The sequence below is a fragment of the Balaenoptera ricei genome, chromosome 17 (assembly GCF_028023285.1).
Source record: "Balaenoptera ricei isolate mBalRic1 chromosome 17, mBalRic1.hap2, whole genome shotgun sequence".
Classification (NCBI taxonomy): domain Eukaryota; kingdom Metazoa; phylum Chordata; class Mammalia; order Artiodactyla; family Balaenopteridae; genus Balaenoptera; species Balaenoptera ricei.
Window position 1 is genome coordinate 10,240,379 of NC_082655.1, and position 18,698 is coordinate 10,259,076.

General features: G+C 43.0%; 1 protein-coding gene across 3 annotated transcripts in view; it reads left to right on the top strand.

Moving 5' to 3' along the window:
* ADCY8 (adenylate cyclase 8) overlaps positions 1-18,698 on the top strand; it is a 229,091-nt gene that overhangs the window by 188,183 nt on the left and 22,210 nt on the right. For all 3 annotated transcript variants that reach the window (XM_059901676.1, XM_059901677.1, XM_059901678.1), the window contains 2 exons: positions 3,944-4,022; positions 13,009-13,167. In XM_059901676.1, the coding sequence (XP_059757659.1) occupies positions 3,944-4,022; positions 13,009-13,167 (238 nt within the window). The remainder of the gene's footprint in view (positions 1-3,943; positions 4,023-13,008; positions 13,168-18,698) is intronic.

Genomic DNA, 18,698 nt, shown 5'->3' on the forward strand with positions numbered 1-18,698 from the left:
AATTTTTTATCATTGCACTTATCTCTGTCTGTTCCAATCATTAATTGCCATGTCTTCCTCTTCCATTAGAATAGGAGTTTTGAGGGCAAGGGCCATTACTCATGTTCGTATTTTTGGCACCTAGTGGAGTATCTGGCAGCAGGTGTCCAATTCAATGTTTGTTGAATGAAATATGAGATGAATGAGTGACTGATAGAAATATTATTTCATTTAGAATCATATTACACCATTAGTTCACAGTAAGCTAAGTTTCATCTATCTACAACCCTATGATTTTTGCTCACCGTTACCCGTAAACTTTGTGTTCCCCAACCTGTAAGAACAATTTGCTTTCGGACTTGAAGTGTCATACCTTTGTTGTGGGCTTTGGTAGGCCCTGCAGATTCGCAGATGAATAAGACACTATAGGGAGCTTAGAGGCAAGTATTTATAAGTACGTGCATGTGGGAGGGCATGATAGCTACAGAAAAAGCATCGTTGAGATCTGGATTGACAGCCAGCCTTCACCATTCACTAGATCTGTGAGGTGGAGTGTATCGTTTAACATCTGAGTCTCAGTTTCTGCTTTACTGGAATAGGGATAATAATATTTTAAGTGTTGCTATGACAATTAAAGCAGGCAATGTATGCAAAGTGTTATTAGAGGTATGACAGAATCAGCGCTAAGCAAATGCAGTCATTAGTATGGCAACAGAATAAAAGATAAATTCAAACTGGCTGGTTTATTTTGGGTTTCATGAGGGGAAATGGGAGCTAATAGCTACATTAAAATTTGGCTTCAGATGCTCAATGGCTAACGCTCCGAACTTGGTGCCTGAGATGTGAATTCTCATCCTGGCTGGGACACAAATCAGCTGTGTGACCTCAAGCAAGTGCCTTCTTCTCTCTGGGCCTCGGTTTTCAACCAATAAATGAAAAGGCTTGCAAGGACTATTATATTATGTATGGTACACATAATATGGAATTGGATGAATCCATTAAATTCACATTGTAAAGTATTTACTTACACGGAATTATTTCATAATACATACTAAGTGCAAAAGTAGGTTACAAAACAGTATGAACGATACAGTTCTAAATTTGTAAACATAAATATATTTTTGCATAAAGGAAAAGGAAATGACACTGAGGTGATTCCAAAATATCAACCATTGTTTTCTCTGGGTGGTAGGCTAAAGGATAATTTTTATTTTTATTTTTTTATTTGTGAATTTGTATTAGCTTCCAAATCCACTACAACTAGAATAAGTACTTCTCTAATGATTAACACTCAAATTAAATATGAATTTTTATAAGACATCAGATAAGATGATCTCTAAAGATTGTGGTATCCTTGAGAATCACATTATTCTACATGTGTTTTCACTTAATATGTCCTTTTCTATGAGCATAGGGAGAGGATAGTATTAATTTAGTAATTTTGTTAATACAAATAAATTAGTTCAAAATGTCCTGGGTTTTATGTCTCTGCCACCCAATATCTAGCAGATATTCTACAGATTTCAGCCATTTGGCTCTCTTTGGAATTTCTTCAAATAGTCATAGAAGCTACAAAAAAAAAAAAAGAAAGAAAAAATCCCTTCTAAATTCAAATCACAATTCTTTCTGGATGTTCTTTGGCCAGGCTGACTTACTGTGCACATTTTGTAGTCTCTACTCAGGTCATATTTTTTTCCATCTGAAATACATCCTGAAGACTCAAAGACCATTCATAATTTTCCTTTACTTTTCTTCCGAATTTGATCTAGCCATCTCTCTATTTTTAGTCAACCACTGCTTTCAAAATGATTCAAGACATGTTTATATTTTCTCTTGAAAGTGTGTTTTAAGTGATAAATTGCTGAGCTTTAAAAAGTCTTCTGCATCACAAAGAAAAGGATATCAGAAGTGCTGGTCAGAGCAGGAGTTCATTCACGAGGAGCTAAGCATAGGACATCTCCCATTCAAACTAAGCCGTGTGAACGAGTGATTTTGTTAAATGCCACCACCAGGGGCAAGATGATGTGCTGGGAGCTTTAGGGGGTAAAGAGAGGGAGACATGGGCCACACACCATGCCAAACACGTTACCAAGATTTGGTCAATTAATTCTCACAATTAGGGAGGTAAAGGCAGCTAGAGTCTTTCACAGGGCAACGAACTGAGGCTCAGAGATATTAAGTGGCTTGTCCAAGGTCAAACCACTGGTCAGCAGCAGACCTGAGATTGGAAGCTGGGTCTGCATGACTACAAAACTCATGACTTTTATTATTTTTTCGGGAGTCCACAAGCTTCAGGGGCCAGAGAATTAATTGACATGAAGGAAAGGGTGGTACCGGAATGTGCCTATTCCCCAAAACAAGCACTGTGGTGACTGTGAATGAATGAATGAATGAATGAATCCTAGTCCCTAAAATTCTGGATTGACAATACATGGCTCATTCTTCACTTCAACACTGGTGGCGGACAGCCCTAATAGATCTGAGTCTGCGTGTGGCCTCACTTCGTATATGATATTTACTTATCCTCCCTACACTAGAGGCCTGTTAACCAGCTAGCTAAGCAAGATATATGTCTCATACCTATAGAATGCATCCCACCTTTTCCTCCCAAAGTCTTATCGACCTTTAATATTCAGCTCTTGAGTCTTCCCTGAATATCCAGCCTGGGTTACTTTCTCTTCCCATATATTCCCATGGTAACAAGAGTGTATCCTTACTAGGCAGTGTATCATGTTATGAAATTATCCGTCTGTTTGGTTCTTTCCTTTTCTGAACTGTTTTGAGGGCAAAGACGATGTGCCTTCTTCAGTTCTGTATCCTAGCATGTGCCTGGTACACAGTAGATGCTCAATAATTATGTGCTTCACTGGAGCTACAAAAAAGAAATATAATAGTGAGTTTTATCTTTTATTAGCATCTGATCTCCAAGGAAAAGCAGATGGAGCTAGGAATTCACAAATCTGAATCTTGTTTCAGCCCACAGATTTCCTTGGTCCCCTGGGTCCCCATGTGCACAATACCTCCCCAAGAGTAAGCACATTTCCATTCCTAAGTCCCTGTTCTACCTGGAGAGCTGGACTGGGGCTGGCCCTGTGTAAGCTGGGAGGGTCTTTTAGCATAAAGCTAGGTGAGAAGCTGGCCTTGGCAGCTGGGATCATGCCCCCATTTCCCTAAGCCCCATGCTACTAATGCTAGTCTCCAGTGAGAATAGAAAAGGGAAAGCTGGAGATTGCCTGGATGCAGCCATATTAATGCCCATTCTACTGTCTCTGAGCACTGCATCTCATCCGTGATGGCCCCATTGTGTCCTTAACCACATCAGAGTTAAGTCACCTCTGAGTGAGTTCTGAGTATATGTATGCTTGTGGTTGGGAAGCTATGAAACAAAAGAGTAATGTGATCTGGCTTTAGTGATAAAAAATATTCTAGCAGCCATGTAGAAAAGAGATCAAAGAGGGTAACAACAGTGCCCAAAATTGAAATAAGAATTTATATAAAAACCTAAGTGTGATTCTTATAGCCCTTAGAACAGGGACTGCCACATAGCAAGTACCTTGCCTGCCTCTTAAATAGGATAACATCTAAAGAAAAAGAGGGGATGTTTGTCTTCACATGGATTTTTGTGACAAGAAAGTATAAGAGCTCTTTGAAATCTAGAAAAAGTGTTTTGCAAATAGAAGACATCATTATTAATGTAAGTTCATTGTCTAGATGCTGGATTCTAGAGTCTCCCAGCAGGTATGACCTATGTGACCTCATACCCTTGGGGATCAACTGAGTTCTGAATTAGCCTGTATGAAAGCCTTACAGAGAAGCCCCTATCATATAGTGGGAGCTCAAAAAACAACTGCTTCTTTCTTTTTTTCCCACTCCGGTCTGAACCTCAGTTTCCTAATGGGCCTCCTTGAAGTCCCTCCATGGTTGTCAATAACCATGCCACCATTTGCATTTCTTCTTCCAACAGAGATTTCCTGGGGACCAAGGAGGCGTCACTGCTGCTGATGGCCATGTTCCTCCTCGCTGTCTTCTACCACGGACAGCAGGTAATCTGACATTTTCCTCTAACTGCCGTTGATTACCTGGCATTTCCCATTGCCGTAAAATTCACCTGAGAGGCAGTCACTCATCTCTGCAATAAAGGACCTCTAGTTGCTTGCAGCAAGTGGTGATTTTTTTTTTCTTCTTTTTTTTTGTTTTTTTTCCTTTGGCCTCACTGCGTGGCTTGCAGGATCTTAGTGTCCTGACCAGGGGTTGAACCCGGGCCCCGGCAGTGAAGGCGCCACGTCCTAACCACTAAACCGCCAGGGAACTCCCAGCAAGCTGTGATTCTTAAAGAATCAATTCCTAGTACGCAGCACTTAATAAAAAACTAAGATGGAGATGATTTGGAGAGCAATATGGTTTTCATTCCCTTTAGGTATATCTCTTTCAATAAAACTATTGTTAAAAAAAAAAAAGAGCTTTCAATTTCTGCCTGAGGCAAACTGGGACCCCTCCCAGTTCTATTACTATAGGAGTTGTGTAAACTAGGTAAACATTCAGGTTTGGGGTTTTTTTGTTTTAATTTTTATTTTATACTGAAGTATAGTTGATTAACAATGTTGTGTTAGTTTCAGGTGTACAGCAAAGTGATTCAGTTACACATATACACGTATCTATTCTTTTCCCATTTAGGTTATTCCAGAGTACTGAGCAGAGTTCCCTGTGCTATACTGTAGGTCCTTGTTGGTTATCTGTTTTTTTTGTTTTTTTTTTTAAAGATTTATTTGATTGATTGATTGATTGATTGACTGCTATGTTGGGTCTTCGTTTCTGTGCGAGGGCTTTCTCTAGTTGCGGCAAGCGGGGGTCGCTCTTCATCGCGGTGCGCGGGTCTCTCACTATTGTGGCCTCTCTTGTTGCGGAGCACAGGCTCCAGATGCGCAGGCTCAGTAATTGTGGCTCACGGGCCTAGTTGCTCCGCGGCATGTGGGATCTTCCCAGACCAGGGCTCGAACCCGTGTCCCCTGCATTAGCAGGCAGATTCTCAACCACTGCGCCACCAGGGAAGCCCTGGTTATCTGTTTTAAATATAGCAGTGTGTACATGTCAATCCCAAACTCCCCATCAGGTTTGAGGATCATCCAGGCCAAGGTTCCAAATCCTGCCCTGCCTCCCAGAAATTTGTGGCCTTGGGCAAGTAACTTATCCCCCTGAGCCTCTGTTTCCTCCTCTCTAAAATAAGATAGTAACACCTGACTAGGGCTGTCTTGAAGCATCATTTGAGATGATTGTGTGCAGCATTTTGAGCACTGCCTTACAGAAATAGAGGAAGTGCTTCATCACTGATTTGTCCTGAGTAGATAAAGTGCCTACCGTATCGATGCCACTTCCCCATCTGCCAGGATCTAGGGTGGGCACCATGGATAGCACTGTGCAAAATCCCATCCCTGGCCCCAAGGGTTCCTGTCCCCTGGAGGAGAGCGGACCCTAAATAATCTGGGGGATGTGCTATGTGTGGACCAGACTTGTTCAAGGACTTCAAGAGTCAAAGAAGCAGGAAATTATTCTGCATGGGAGCATTATAACAGGCTTCACCCAAGAGGTGTCACCTGCTCTCCACGGCCGGTACGATTTCTCCATGCAGACTCAGACCATGAATTCAGTAACATTCCTCACCGGGGGAGATTCTCACTTTCTGGTAGAGCCAGGCCCTGTCTGCTTCACTGCTGTGCTCTGGATCCCAGCCCATCTCTCTTTGTGCGTGCTTCGAAAAAGTAACCAGGAAAGGAAAAAAACAAAACAGGAAGACTATCAGCCAGAGCAGAAATAGAAACATACCACTGAGAAATCACCATGGAGACAGGGAGGTAACGCATCCTGAGAAACCAGGGATGAAACAGCTAAAAACCTAGAAGCTAGAGATACATACGTAAGTTATTTGTAATAAAGCGGGGTGGTAAAATGTAGTCAAGGGGGAAAAAGAGTAAATAAAACTTGGCAATCGAAGAAAAGGGGGCAAGAGTTAATATGTATCAAGCTCCTACTATGTGCCTGGCACTTCACCTGTGTTATCGCATTGCATCATCTCAACAACCCTAATGGTCGTTATTATGGATCCTGTTTTACAGATGAAGAAAGTCAGGCTACTCAGATAGTAAGCGAGAGAACTAGAATTCAAACCCAGATCTGTCTCCAAAGCCCACCTTTCCACTTTCTAGATTGGGGAAAGACAGAAAGAATTATCTGCATATCTTCACAATGACAAGGGCATTCAATCCTGCAATATGACCTTCCCTTGCTTTTCAATTTTAGCTGAATTTATGGTGAAACACTAAGCCAAATGTCAAAGTCTGGCCATTTGCAGAATTCCTATATTTAGGTCTTTCTGGTTTTCTATGAGAGCTGGGGTCATGCCCTCCACATCTTGATGGCTTCTAGTTACAGGAGAGGACTCCTTAGTCTGACATGCAAATGACAACCCATTTGAGGGCCGTGAAGACAGAATCAGACAAGGCAATCCTAGAGAAAAACATACGTACACTCCATCACACAGGTTTTAAACTGACAAGTGAGAAATTCTCAGAGATAGCTAAGAGAGAGCAAGTTCAGAGTAGGGGTCTTCGTTCCACAATAAGAAGGATGTTTCTATCTTCTCTGTCACCTTAAGGAATTACTTTGTCCCCTCTCAGTGCTCCCTTCCTCAAAACCTTTCCACCATTCTGATTCAGTTTATTCTATTCTCCATTTGTCCTGGGAAAGCAGATAACCTCATCACATGAAGATGTGTATAAAGTAAGAATATATAAGTGAATAGTGAGGGCCTGAGTGCTCAAGTGATATCTGATTTCTTTTTTCTTCTTAACTTTCAAAAGGTTTTGAAATTATGTAACTACATCCCATAACTGTAGCAGTTACAGATGTAAGCTTTGGAGGGGGGTAGGTAAGATTCAAACCCCAACTCCGCCACTCAGTAAATATGTGACCTTCAGTAATTTACTTAATTTTCTGTGTCAGTTTTCTCACCTATAAAATGGATATGATAATAACAGGTTTTATAAGTTTGTTATATAGTATTACATGAGAATATGATTATCATATACCTCTCCCAGTGGTCTGCATGTAGAATAAGTGCTCAGAAATTGTGAGCTATTAATATTTTACTCTGAAAGCAAGAGTCTGAGACAAACAGGGAATTCCCTGGGGGTCTAGTGGTTAGGACTCTGTGTTTTCACTGCTGAGGGCCCAGGTTCGATTCCTGGTCGGGGAACTAAAATCCCACAAGCTGTGCAGCACAGCCAAAAAAAAAAACCAAACAAACAAACAATGACAACAACAACACAACAAAGAAGAGAACACAACACACAGAGAAAGTATTATTATCCATTTGGTCCCAAGGCAGGAGCAGAGACTCAAGTCACTTGAGGTCACAAAGACAATAAGGAGGACCAGACAGAAACAGGAATCCAAATGCTTGAACTTCTAGGTCCATTCACTTTCCACCGTGTGCCGCTGCCTGTCTGTTAGAGGATGCTTTCTGCAGGAGTGCATCACTTTTGAGTGTCATTTCATAACATCCATCAGAGTCCTGTTCATCCGGATCAAGTCCGTCTACTCCTGGGTTTGCTACCAGCTTCCACCGTTTTCCCTTGTGACTCAGAGGCCCTCTATTTTTGTTAAAGACTGAATGATCCCCATTGATGCCTGGTACGCAGCAGTATCCCAGTGGGAGCATGTGTAATTTTACATCTCCAGAGTGACAGAGGCGGTTATGTAACTGTATAACTGGGAAAGCTCATCCTGCACATATGGGGAGCGATATGCCAAACACCTCTTCCTCCGAGGCAGGTGAACATCCTGAACGTTGGACAGAAGAGAGCAGACGGTCAGGTGCCTCCTACCTCGTGCCTGATTCACGTGCAGCCCTGAGATTTGGGCTTTGCCTCAGCATCTCCATTTAGAGCAGAGGAAGTCACACCTGTGCACGGAGACAGAGATTAATGAGGTCAGGTCTCCAGTCACTTACTTCTAGGTCTGATAAAGACAGGCACTGGAATTGTGCAGCTTAGAAAGAAAGACCCAAGCCTTGGCACGAAATTCTTAAGTTTGCATCCCAGCAATGCTGCTGGGAGAATCGGTGACCTTGAGATGCTCAACAGCCCAGATCTGCCATTTCTTTACCTGCAAAGTGAAAAGTCTAATAGTTATCTATTGAGAGTTGGAGAACGGCTGAATGAGGTCATAGACATAGATTATAGGGGTTAAGAACCACAGCTTGGAGTCAAAATGCCCTGAGTTCAAATCCCAGCCTCTATTTGTGAGTCCTTGGGCACCTGACTTCACCTTACTATGCCTCCATTTCCTCAGCTGTGAAATGGGTATAATAAAGTACCTACCTTGTTGAGCTGTCGTGTGAGTAAATGACCTTCAGTGCTTACGGAGTGCTCAGAACAGTGCCTGGTCCAAGGCAAGAACTTGGCCAGTGTTAGTTATCTTTCTGTGATCAGAACCTGGCACAAAACATATGAATGATGTGTATTAGCTCCCTTGGTACTCTTTTCTTGTAGCCAGTTCCTAAATGGTTTGGCAAAAAGTAGGAGAGTGCACTTCCAGATCAATTGACATTTCTTGAGCAAATGCTGAAGAATGTTCACTTTTAAAAACTCAGTGTCCATGCCTTCGTTTTGCTTTGCTTTTCTCTTCATGTCTGCTCTGACCACACGGTGTTGAAATGATCTCTTTCTTTTTTGTGCTCTCCTATCACCACTCAGCTGACAAAGAGACTGTTTTGCTTATCTCCATATGCCCAGCCCCTAGCACATAGTAGGTACTTAGTAAACTGAAACGGAATACTTTCCTTCCATGGACGTCTGAAAAATATGTGATGCATGCCTTCACGAGACTGGCTTTGTGAAGAGATAGGACTGTACTTGGACTAAAATATCTCTTTATGAACATGCCTTAGATGCAGTGACCTGCAGTCAAAATGTAAAGTATGTTCTTGTCTTGCAACTGGAAAATTCTTGCTTAAGTCAACTTCTGAACTCCAGATTTCCCTACTCATAGTTCTGATTTAAATTCAATCGGATGAGAGTATTTCAAAAGGAAAGAAATTTTAAAAATTATCTCTTGCTTTAACCAATACTGCATTTTTTAAGGGTGGAAATGAAACATTTCATATGGAAAAAATTGTGGATAAAATCCTGTCCTACAAATCAAAACTCGACGCTCTTGAGTCTGGAGGGAAAAAAAAATGAAAGCATAGTTTCAATCAGATTTCATCCACAGACACCTTAAAGTCATAGTAATACTTGATCAATCTACATTTTAGACATTTCCGAATTCTTTTGCATACATGATGTCATTTGGTCCATACGATAGATCGTATGATAATCCATGTCTCGCGTTAAATGAGATGAAGGCAATTATCCTCATTTTTTAGAAGGGGAATCAAAATACAAGAAGGTGAACAAATTTCCCACAGTCACACCACAACATGGTAAAACAGGACTAGCATTCTTTTATACAACCTGCAGCCACCACTTACGTTTTTAAAAATTTATTCTTCTGCAAAATTTTAAACATATACGAAAGTATGTAAAATAGTATAATGAACTCACAGCTTCGACAGTCACCAACTCATGTGCAGTCTTTTTTCATCTACATCCCTATTTATTTTGCTCACTGCTCCTTGCCAATTATTTTGCAGCAAATTCCAAATGTCCTATCATTTCATCTGTAAATAATTCAACATGCATCTAAAAGAGAATTTCAGCCTAATCACAATACTATTAACACACTTTAAAAAATAAAACAGTAATTCTTTCATATGTTCAAGACTTTAGGCAATGTTTCAATTTCCTAATTAGTTTATATTTTTTTAAGTTTGTTTCAGTTGGGATCCAACTTAAGTCCATATATCGCCATTGGTTGATATGTCTCTTATTTCTTTTTTAATCTATAGGACCACCCTCCATTTTTTTTTTTTTTTTTTTTTTTTTGCAATATTTTGTGAGAGCCACTGACCTGTAGAATGTCTCTCAGTCTAGAGTTTGTTGATTGCACCCTTTATAGGGGTATTTACCACATTTCTCTGTCCTTTGTTTTTCCTATATTGGTAGTTATATCTAGAAACTTGGTGAGATTCAAGTTCAATTTTTTTCTGCAAAAAGATTTAATTGGTTAATTTCATGAACTACTATTAAGAGGCATGTAATGTCTGCTTATCTCCCTTTTGTGATATTAGCAGCTATTGACGATAATAACCTACATTCATTTATATTCTAGGTAGTGATATTCTAATTCTATCAATATTTCATAATTTGCTAGCTGGAATACATTTTTAAAGAGAACCTTTAAGTACAGTTCATAAAGCAAAGGCAGGGTAAATGCTTAATTTACCTATAAATTTTTTCCAAGTTTCCCAATAAGCTAGTTCCTGAGCCTCATCAAGATGCAGTCAATGAGGTTTTGTTTTTTAAGTGTCACTATGAGCTTTTGCATTTTAACATATTTCTTTCATTTCAATCCATTGCAATTATTATTCTTATTAAATTTCAACTTGTCATATCTTTTTTTTTTAATTTAAATTTATTTATTTTTAATTTTATGGCTGTGTTGGGTCTTCGTTTCTGTGCGAGGGCTTTCTCCAGTTGTGGCAAGCGGGGGCCACTCTTCATCGCAGTGCGTGGGCCTCTCACTATCGCGGCCTCTCTTGTTGCGGGGCACAGGCTCCAGACGCTCAGGCTCAGTAGTTGTGGTGCACAGGCTTAGTTGCTCCGCGGCATGTGGGACCTTCCCAGATCAGGGCTCGAACCCGTGTCCCCTGCATTGGCAGGCAGACTCTCAACCACTGCGCCACCAGGGAAGCCCAACTTGTCATATCTTTGACAGTGGGGTGGTCTACTCCTATCAACATAACCCCAGTCTCTGGTAGTCTGCTTGCTTTCTGGTACCAAAAAATGTTCCAGACTTGTACATTTTCCTCCCTAAATTTCAGCTTTTTCTGCAAAGAGTACAGGGTCCCTTTTGTAGGAATTGATATTTTGAAACCACAGTCTGGACACTGAGATTGTTCATTGCTACTAGGTTTTCATTGTTTCTAGACCTTGATTTCAGTAGGCAGAGCCAGGAAATGCATATAGATCATAAGTTCATAGTGATACTTCCCAATTTTCATAGGACAATAGACTTTGGACTTACCCTCATCAATCTTATATCTGCATCTCCTTTTTCCCTTCCCAAAAATTCGAGTTCTCAGTGACACCAACACAGTTATTCATTTGCTTTATCCTACAATTCAGATACCATGACCTAACAATAATACTACAAACAGCACCACCTACAAGGTGATTGTTATAAATGCTTTTAAGATTCTTGTTGCACTCTTTCTAGCCTCAGAGTATTTCTCTCTACGAATGTGCCATCAAATTATTGTGTTAGAAGGCATTTGGAATAGTTCCTCTCTGTGTGGTTGTACCTGTAGCTTCATTTGTTTGTTTGTTTGTTTTCACAGAGCTTTTAAAAAATCCATTTAGTTTTATAATTAAGTAAAATATTTCCATGATTCAAAAGTCAGGTTTATAAAACAAGATATCATTTAAAAAGTTTAAATTCTATCCCTATTTCCCCTCCCCAAGCTTCCCTTCCTCCTCTCATCAGTAATGATTTTTATGGGTTTTTTAACACCTCAATTTTTTAATAAATAAATTAAGAAATATATATGGAGAGAGAGATATAGATATATCCTTTCCTTAGATCAATAATGGCAAACTCTACATGCATTTCTCCACCTCAGAGGCCAGCCCATCAAAGTATGTACAGAGAAATATTCTTTGTTTCTTTTTATAGCTGTATATAATAGTTTATTCAACCAACAGAATGTACACTTGGATTGTTTCCAGCTTTTGCTATTACAAATTCTGCTGAATGAATAACCTCGCGCCTCTGTTTTCTCATACTTTTGCCATCCACTGAGATTTGCACGTAAGAGAAAGAAAAGAACTAGCTGAATTTTTTTAAGCCCTTGAATTCAAGGCATCTAACCGTGTGTTTAATGGTGCAGCATATTGTTCATTTTAATAGTTAAAGTCTTTGAAATAATGACATTTCCCAAAGCTGTGGTACATACAGTTTGTGAAATTCTTTAGAAAGGAAGCTCTCCACTTTCCAATGAAAAGGGATGCTAGGACAAGAGGGAACTAATGAGTATTAAATACCTACTACGAGTCACATGCTCTACCTATAACTTCCTAAATAATTCCTATTCCAAGCTTGCCTGGTCATGAGTGTTCATCCCAATTTTAGAGATGAGGAAACAGAGACGTAGGTACTAGGCCAGGTGACAGTGCTTGAATGTGGGACCAGGACTCTAGGCCATATTGGTCTCACAACTAGATCCACTATCCTTCCATTATTAGCTCATGATTTCTTCCTTATTGCCTCGACTGAGCTCAGACTCTAGAACTGGACTCTGGGGGTTAAACTCAAATCTTGGCTTCCCCACTAACGAGTGTGTGACTTTGGTCAAGGGACTTAACCAGTTTGCTTCAGTTTTCTCATCTGTAAAATAAGGATCTATACTAATACCTTCCTGTGAGGTTTGAGGTATGGATGAAAGGAGTTCATATATGTATATTCCTTAGAATAGTGCCTGGTACCATCCAACGAGTGTTAGCTGGCTTTATTATTGTAACTTATTTGTTGAGTCAACAAATAGTGATTGAACACCTTCCCTGTGTGCCAGGCACACTGCTACATGGTAAGGATGTGACGCTGAGCTGGTGAGAGGACCCCTGACCTCATGGCACTTACACTACAGTGGAGGGCACAAACAGTTACAAAATCATAGGTGCCATAATCTTGGGAAGGGGAGGGACGCAGCCCTATAAAATCTATCACATTCTGATCTCTTCATGTCAGGCAAAAGGCCTCCCAGAATGTTCAGCTCAGGCTCTGTTTCGTCTGTGAGGGGCTCTGGAGAAGCCTTGTCCGCCTCCCACGTGCGTGTGCCTGAAACCTTTCCTTCCCCTTCTGTCCCCTGACCCGCAGCTGGAGTACACAGCACGCCTGGACTTCCTCTGGCGAGTTCAGGCCAAAGAGGAGATCAACGAGATGAAGGAGCTGCGGGAACACAATGAGAACATGCTCCGGAACATTCTGCCCAGTCACGTGGCCCGCCACTTCCTGGAGAAGGACCGGGACAACGAGGTGAGCCCAGGCTGGCCTGGCCCCCGAGGACGGGTTGCCGCGGGAGGGCTGCGATTGGACGCACTGGTCACTGATCCCAAGCGCGGGGAGGATTTCCCTGTCCTCCTGTGAGCCCACGAGCGTGGACACCAGGCCAGCCACGTGGTGCCAGGCCACCCAAACTGTCCAGCACTGTGAGATACACACGTGGCCTCCCCACCATCCGGTACCTCATGTGTAAGATGGATGTAGTAAGATCTCTAGGGCAAGACTGAATTGGAATTTTAAATTGGAATTTTATGCGTGTGTGTGTGTGTGTGTGTGTGTGTGTGTGTGTATAAAACAATTCCAGTTCGGGGTTATATAACCAAAAGGATTGAAAGTAGGGTCGCAAGGAGATATTTGCACATTCATATTCATAGCAACATTATTTAAAACAGCCAAAAGTTGAAAGCGCCCAAGAGACAAATGGATAAGCAAAATGTGGTCTATACATAGAGTGGAATGTTATTCAGTCTTTAAAAAGAAGTAGAGACTTCCCTGGTGGCACAGTGGTTAAGAATCCGCCTGCCAATGCAGGGGGACACGGGTTCCAGCCCTGGTCCGGGAAGATCCCACCTGCCGCGGAGCAACTAAGCCCGTGCGCCACAACTACTGAGCCTGCGCTCTAGAGCCCGCGAGCCACAACTACTGAAGCCCACGTGCCTAGAGCCCATGCTTTGCAACAAGAGAAGCCACTGCAATGAGAAACCCGCGCACCGCAACAAATAGTTGCCCCCGCTCACCACAACTAGAGAAAGCCCACGCACAGCAACGAAGACCCAACACAGCCAAAAAAATAAATAATAAATTAATTAATTTAAAAAAAAGAAAGAAGTAAATTCTGACACATGCTACAACATGGATGAAGCTTGAGGACACTAAAATAAGTGAAATAAGGCTTAGCCTTTGACCACAAAAGGGCAGCTTTCTCTGAGCAAAGCAAACTAAACCTTCCAGGAATCTGAGTCACAACAAACATGCAAAAAATATTTATAAGGCACAGACTGTGGGAGAGGCACCATGCTAGCCCCCTAAAAGGCTCTGGGACTCTCGTGGTGAATTAAATACGCAAGGACTTGCCGTCACGTAGCTTGTATTCAAGCGGGGGCAGACAGATAACAACCTAGTTCAGAAACACATTGTGAGGGCACTTCACATTATGACGGGTGCTCTGATGGGTGAACAAAGATCACCTGCTGGTAGCAACTGGCCAGGGCAGGTGTGGTCAGGGGAACCGCTCAGAGAAGGCCACATCTGATCTGTGGCTGAATGATAGGAAGGACCAGGTCACACCAAGAAAATGGGGAAGAGGCAGGACTATCCGGGAAAGAGAGAACAGCACAAGCAGAGGCGCAGGGCAAAGATGAGCTTGGGGTGAACAGGAAGGCCAGGGTAAGAAACTGTACCCGTTTCCCAAGGCTGTTATAGCAAACACCACAAACTGCATGGCTGAAAACAACAGAAATGTATTCTCTCACGGTTCTGGGGGCCAGAAGTCTGAAATCAAGCTGCCAACACCAAGCTCCCTCTGAAGTCTCTCGGGAGGAATCCTTCCTCCTCTTCCAGCTTCCGGTGGTCCCCAAGTGCTCCTTGGCTTGTGGCCACATCGCTCTAATCTCTGCGTGGGTCACATGGCCTTCTCCCTCCTTATAAGGACATGTGTCCTCTTGTCTTATGAGGGCACCGATCATTAGATTTAGGGCTCTCTCTATAATTACATTTGCAAAGACCCTGTTTCCAAATAAGGGCACATTCTGAGGTTCTGGGTGGACATGAATTTGAGGGGTACACTATTCGACCCATTCCAAGGATGAAGGGTAGTGAGTGATATGAGGAAAGCCTGGGCCAGGGCCTGGCAGTCAGGTCTTATGGACTATAGTAGGGTTTGGGGCACCCTTTTAAGTGCTACAGGAGCCTTTGGAAAATTTAAGTGTTCCCTAATCTGATTGGCTGCTGATAGAGTATGGATAAAAGGGTCACAAGACCGGAAGCCAGTTAGGAGACCCTAAAAGAGCCCAGGAAAGGGCCTGATGAGGAGGCCTAGGATTTGGCAGTAAAATGGAGAGAAGTGGATGAATTCCAGGTACCTTTACAAGTTGGAATCAATAGGGCTCCATAATGGAGTGGATGTGGGAGGTGAGAAATGAAAAAAAAAAAAAAAATCAAACCATTTGGCTCACACTTTAACCACCTAGAAAAAGGTAACTCAAGAGGGAAGTGAAAGATGCCTTTAAATGCCTGAACAGTTATCCCATGAGAGGGACTGGCCTTACTCAGCGAGACTCCAGAGGGCAAACCTAGGGCCACGGACAGTCCACAGGGGATATCTCTGTACTCTGCATTATGAGGAATCTTGTGATGATGGAGACCCGCAAGGGCAGGGACCACATCGGCCTTGGTCACCACTGATCCTCACGGTACAGTGTACCTCCCCTGTGGCCCTGCACATTAAAGGTTTGTGGAAGAACTGGAACGGTGAGCTCCCTTGCTGAAACTTTCAAGTGGTGAGAGGAGAGCCCTTGCCGAGGATGCTACAAAGGCAAAGTCGGTTGTCTGGGAGACTGCACTAGGACCACCCTTCCATATGGATTTTCAAACTAAGCTGAACAGGGGCTGCAAAACCCATAGGACAAAGGTCACAAACTGGCTGCCTCTGAGACAGATCTGATCAGCAAGCCAGCAACTGGGTGATTGGTTGGCTTGCGTATTTGTTTTAACCGGTAGATTTGTTGCCTTTAGGCATGGAATGGGCTCTCCAATTCATCCATCCTTATCCTGACACTTATGTGACCCACTGATGCCCTGAAGACATCTGGGTTTGTGACCTTTGCCTTAGGGTAGAACTGGGGGAGACCTACAGCATTCATTTCCCGTCCAAGCATCTGCAGAAAGACCAGTGGGAGAGAAGCCAAGGGCATGAGTCATGTGCTGCTTGAACAATCAGCTCTTGATGAACTGAGGCCCTTGAGAATCTCTTGGATGCAGATTAAGGCACCAAACACCCTCAACAGATGGGGTTCTCTGGAACTGGGTTCAGGCCTGGTTTCCTTAAGGGTACCTAAGGTCAGGGGATTTGTTACAAGAGCTTCTTAACAAAGCCAGGAAAGCAGAGAGAATGCCGTTGTACATCAACCGTGACCACCAGACAGAGCAGATGAAACACTGGAGCCCTCAGAGGGAAGATCCAAAAAGATACGAAAGGAAAGCTGCTTTCAATCAAGACACCAACACAAAGAGATAGTTGGAACCAGTGGGGAAGAGCAAGAGGGCACTGGCTTCATCCTGAAAGGAAGGAAACCAACCAGAGATGCCAAGACCCCAGCTGTTATTCGGGCCAAACCCCCACTGAGCAAGATAAATGTCAGGTTCAGCCTTAATCCCATGTATAAGACATTTTCAGTAGAAAGCCTTGTCAAGCTTATTTGTGGTTTTATAAATATTTAAACAGTTCATACTCGGCTAGGCTTAAACAGAGAAAATTTTCACATTGCCTGGAGAATCTACACATTATGATGTAATACCATTTTCTGAACACCTACTGTGTGCCAGGTACTAAGACAGGCGATGGATGAAAATGATCTTTCATTCTATTCACAACCTTAAGAGGAGAGTTCTGTCATCCCCACGTTAGTGATGAAGAAACTGGGGTTCAGAGAGGTCCGTGATGTTCCTCTATTTAAGCTATGACTCTAATCCAGTCCCTCAGATTTCTTCCATCTGTGCCACGTTACCCCCTTACTGTGCCGCTACCCATGCTGCCCCTGGGAGTTTGTCCAGATGAGGGAGTGTGTACGTGTGTGTATGATGGTTATGGGGGGTGTCTGCGTGGCAGGACTTACACTGTGTAGGTGTTCGGAAGGATTGGGATGTGTGTAAATAGGAATGTATGTGTGGAAAACTTCAGTGTTTGTGTGTGTGTGTGTGTGTGTGTGTGTGTGTAGGAGACACAGGCAGAGTAGTGTAAGATGTGAAGGGGTGACAGGCAGAGGCACGACAGCTGTAGCCTGCAAGAATTCCCAATTTCGTGCTCTGTTTCCATAAGAGGCATTTTTAGCTTCTCCTCTTGCTACAGACCTGAACTGTGATACAAACCTCTGAATATCTGATTGGGGGACATTTGTGAGTTTGGGTTCCAGCTTTCATGGGGCAACAGCAGTGCTCATGGATGCAGGCAATAAGGAGATAAGAATGGTTATCCCCATTTCATCGATGAAGAAGCGGAGGCTCAGAGAAGTAAAGGAACTTGCCCAAGGTCACAAAGCTAGTGCGTAGTGAGCTGGAATTCAAGTCCAGGTGTGTGTAACTTCAAAGCCGAATTTTGTTTTTTTCTCCCTCCACCTTGCTGTTAGGGCGTGAGTGGCAGAGAAGGGGGCGCGGTGACAAGAGATGGCTCAAACCATCCAAGCACAGGGCAGTGGACAGAGCCTTGCCCTCCGGAGCATCCTGTCTGAGCCTGTTCCAGCTGTGTCACCCACACAGAGGTGCTGGCAGCTTCTGCTATACCACTGGACTTTCGGCTTAGAATAGCACTCACCACCCCAGGCAGGGACTCTCTTGCTGATAAGGCCAGCTGGGCTGGGTCATCCGTGTCAGGCAGGCTCTCGCTGAGTCCCAGGAAACCTGCTCACTCATCCTGGCTTATTAGACCTGCTGAAAGGACACTGACAAGGGCAGCTGTCTCAGGTGCTGGACAGTCCACACAGCACAAATTCCGTCTCTGCCGCTAACTAGCTGTGTGACTTGGGGCAGCTTACCCAACCTCTCTGAGTCCATTTTGTCATCCAGCTGATGAGGAAATAATACCCACCTTGCTGAGTTGGTGTGAGAAGTCAGCTGGGTAAGAGCACGTGAAGTGTCCAATGCAGCTGGCTGTAAGGGGGGCTCAGTAGAGAAAAGTCATTTGGTGCACTTGAAAGTCTGGTGCCTTGCATTCAGTCCTGGCTCTTCCTCTCATTATTTTGTGACCGTGAACAAGTGGTGAACCTCTCCGGACCTCATTTTCCTCATGTCCAAAGTAACAGTACTTCCCAACTGTATGTTACAACCTTTACATGTGTTATTATGCGTAAAGGGCTTAAGTGGGATTTGGCACCTTTTACAAGCATTCCGGTTGTTGCTATTATTATTTCTGACAAATATGAGCAATCATTACTTTTTCTACTTTTTCCCACTCCCAGCCCCACCTCTCACCCACTCATTCAGTCATTCGTCCAGCAAGGATTTCTTGAGGGCCAACCATGTGCCAGGTGTTAATTCTAGATCCTGGGGTTCAAACGGTGAACAAAGAAGGCAAAGTCCTTTCTGTTATGAGGCACATGTTTTCCTGGGAAAACAGACATTAAAACGAATAAATATGTAACATAGAGCCTGGTAGTGCTAAGTTCTGTGAGAGTAGAGGAAGCTAAATAAGGGAACAGCATGTGTGAAAAGGGGGCATTTACACTGGGGGGTCCTGGAAGGTCTCTCTGAGGACATGACGTTTGAGTGGAGACCTGAGGATACTAATAAGG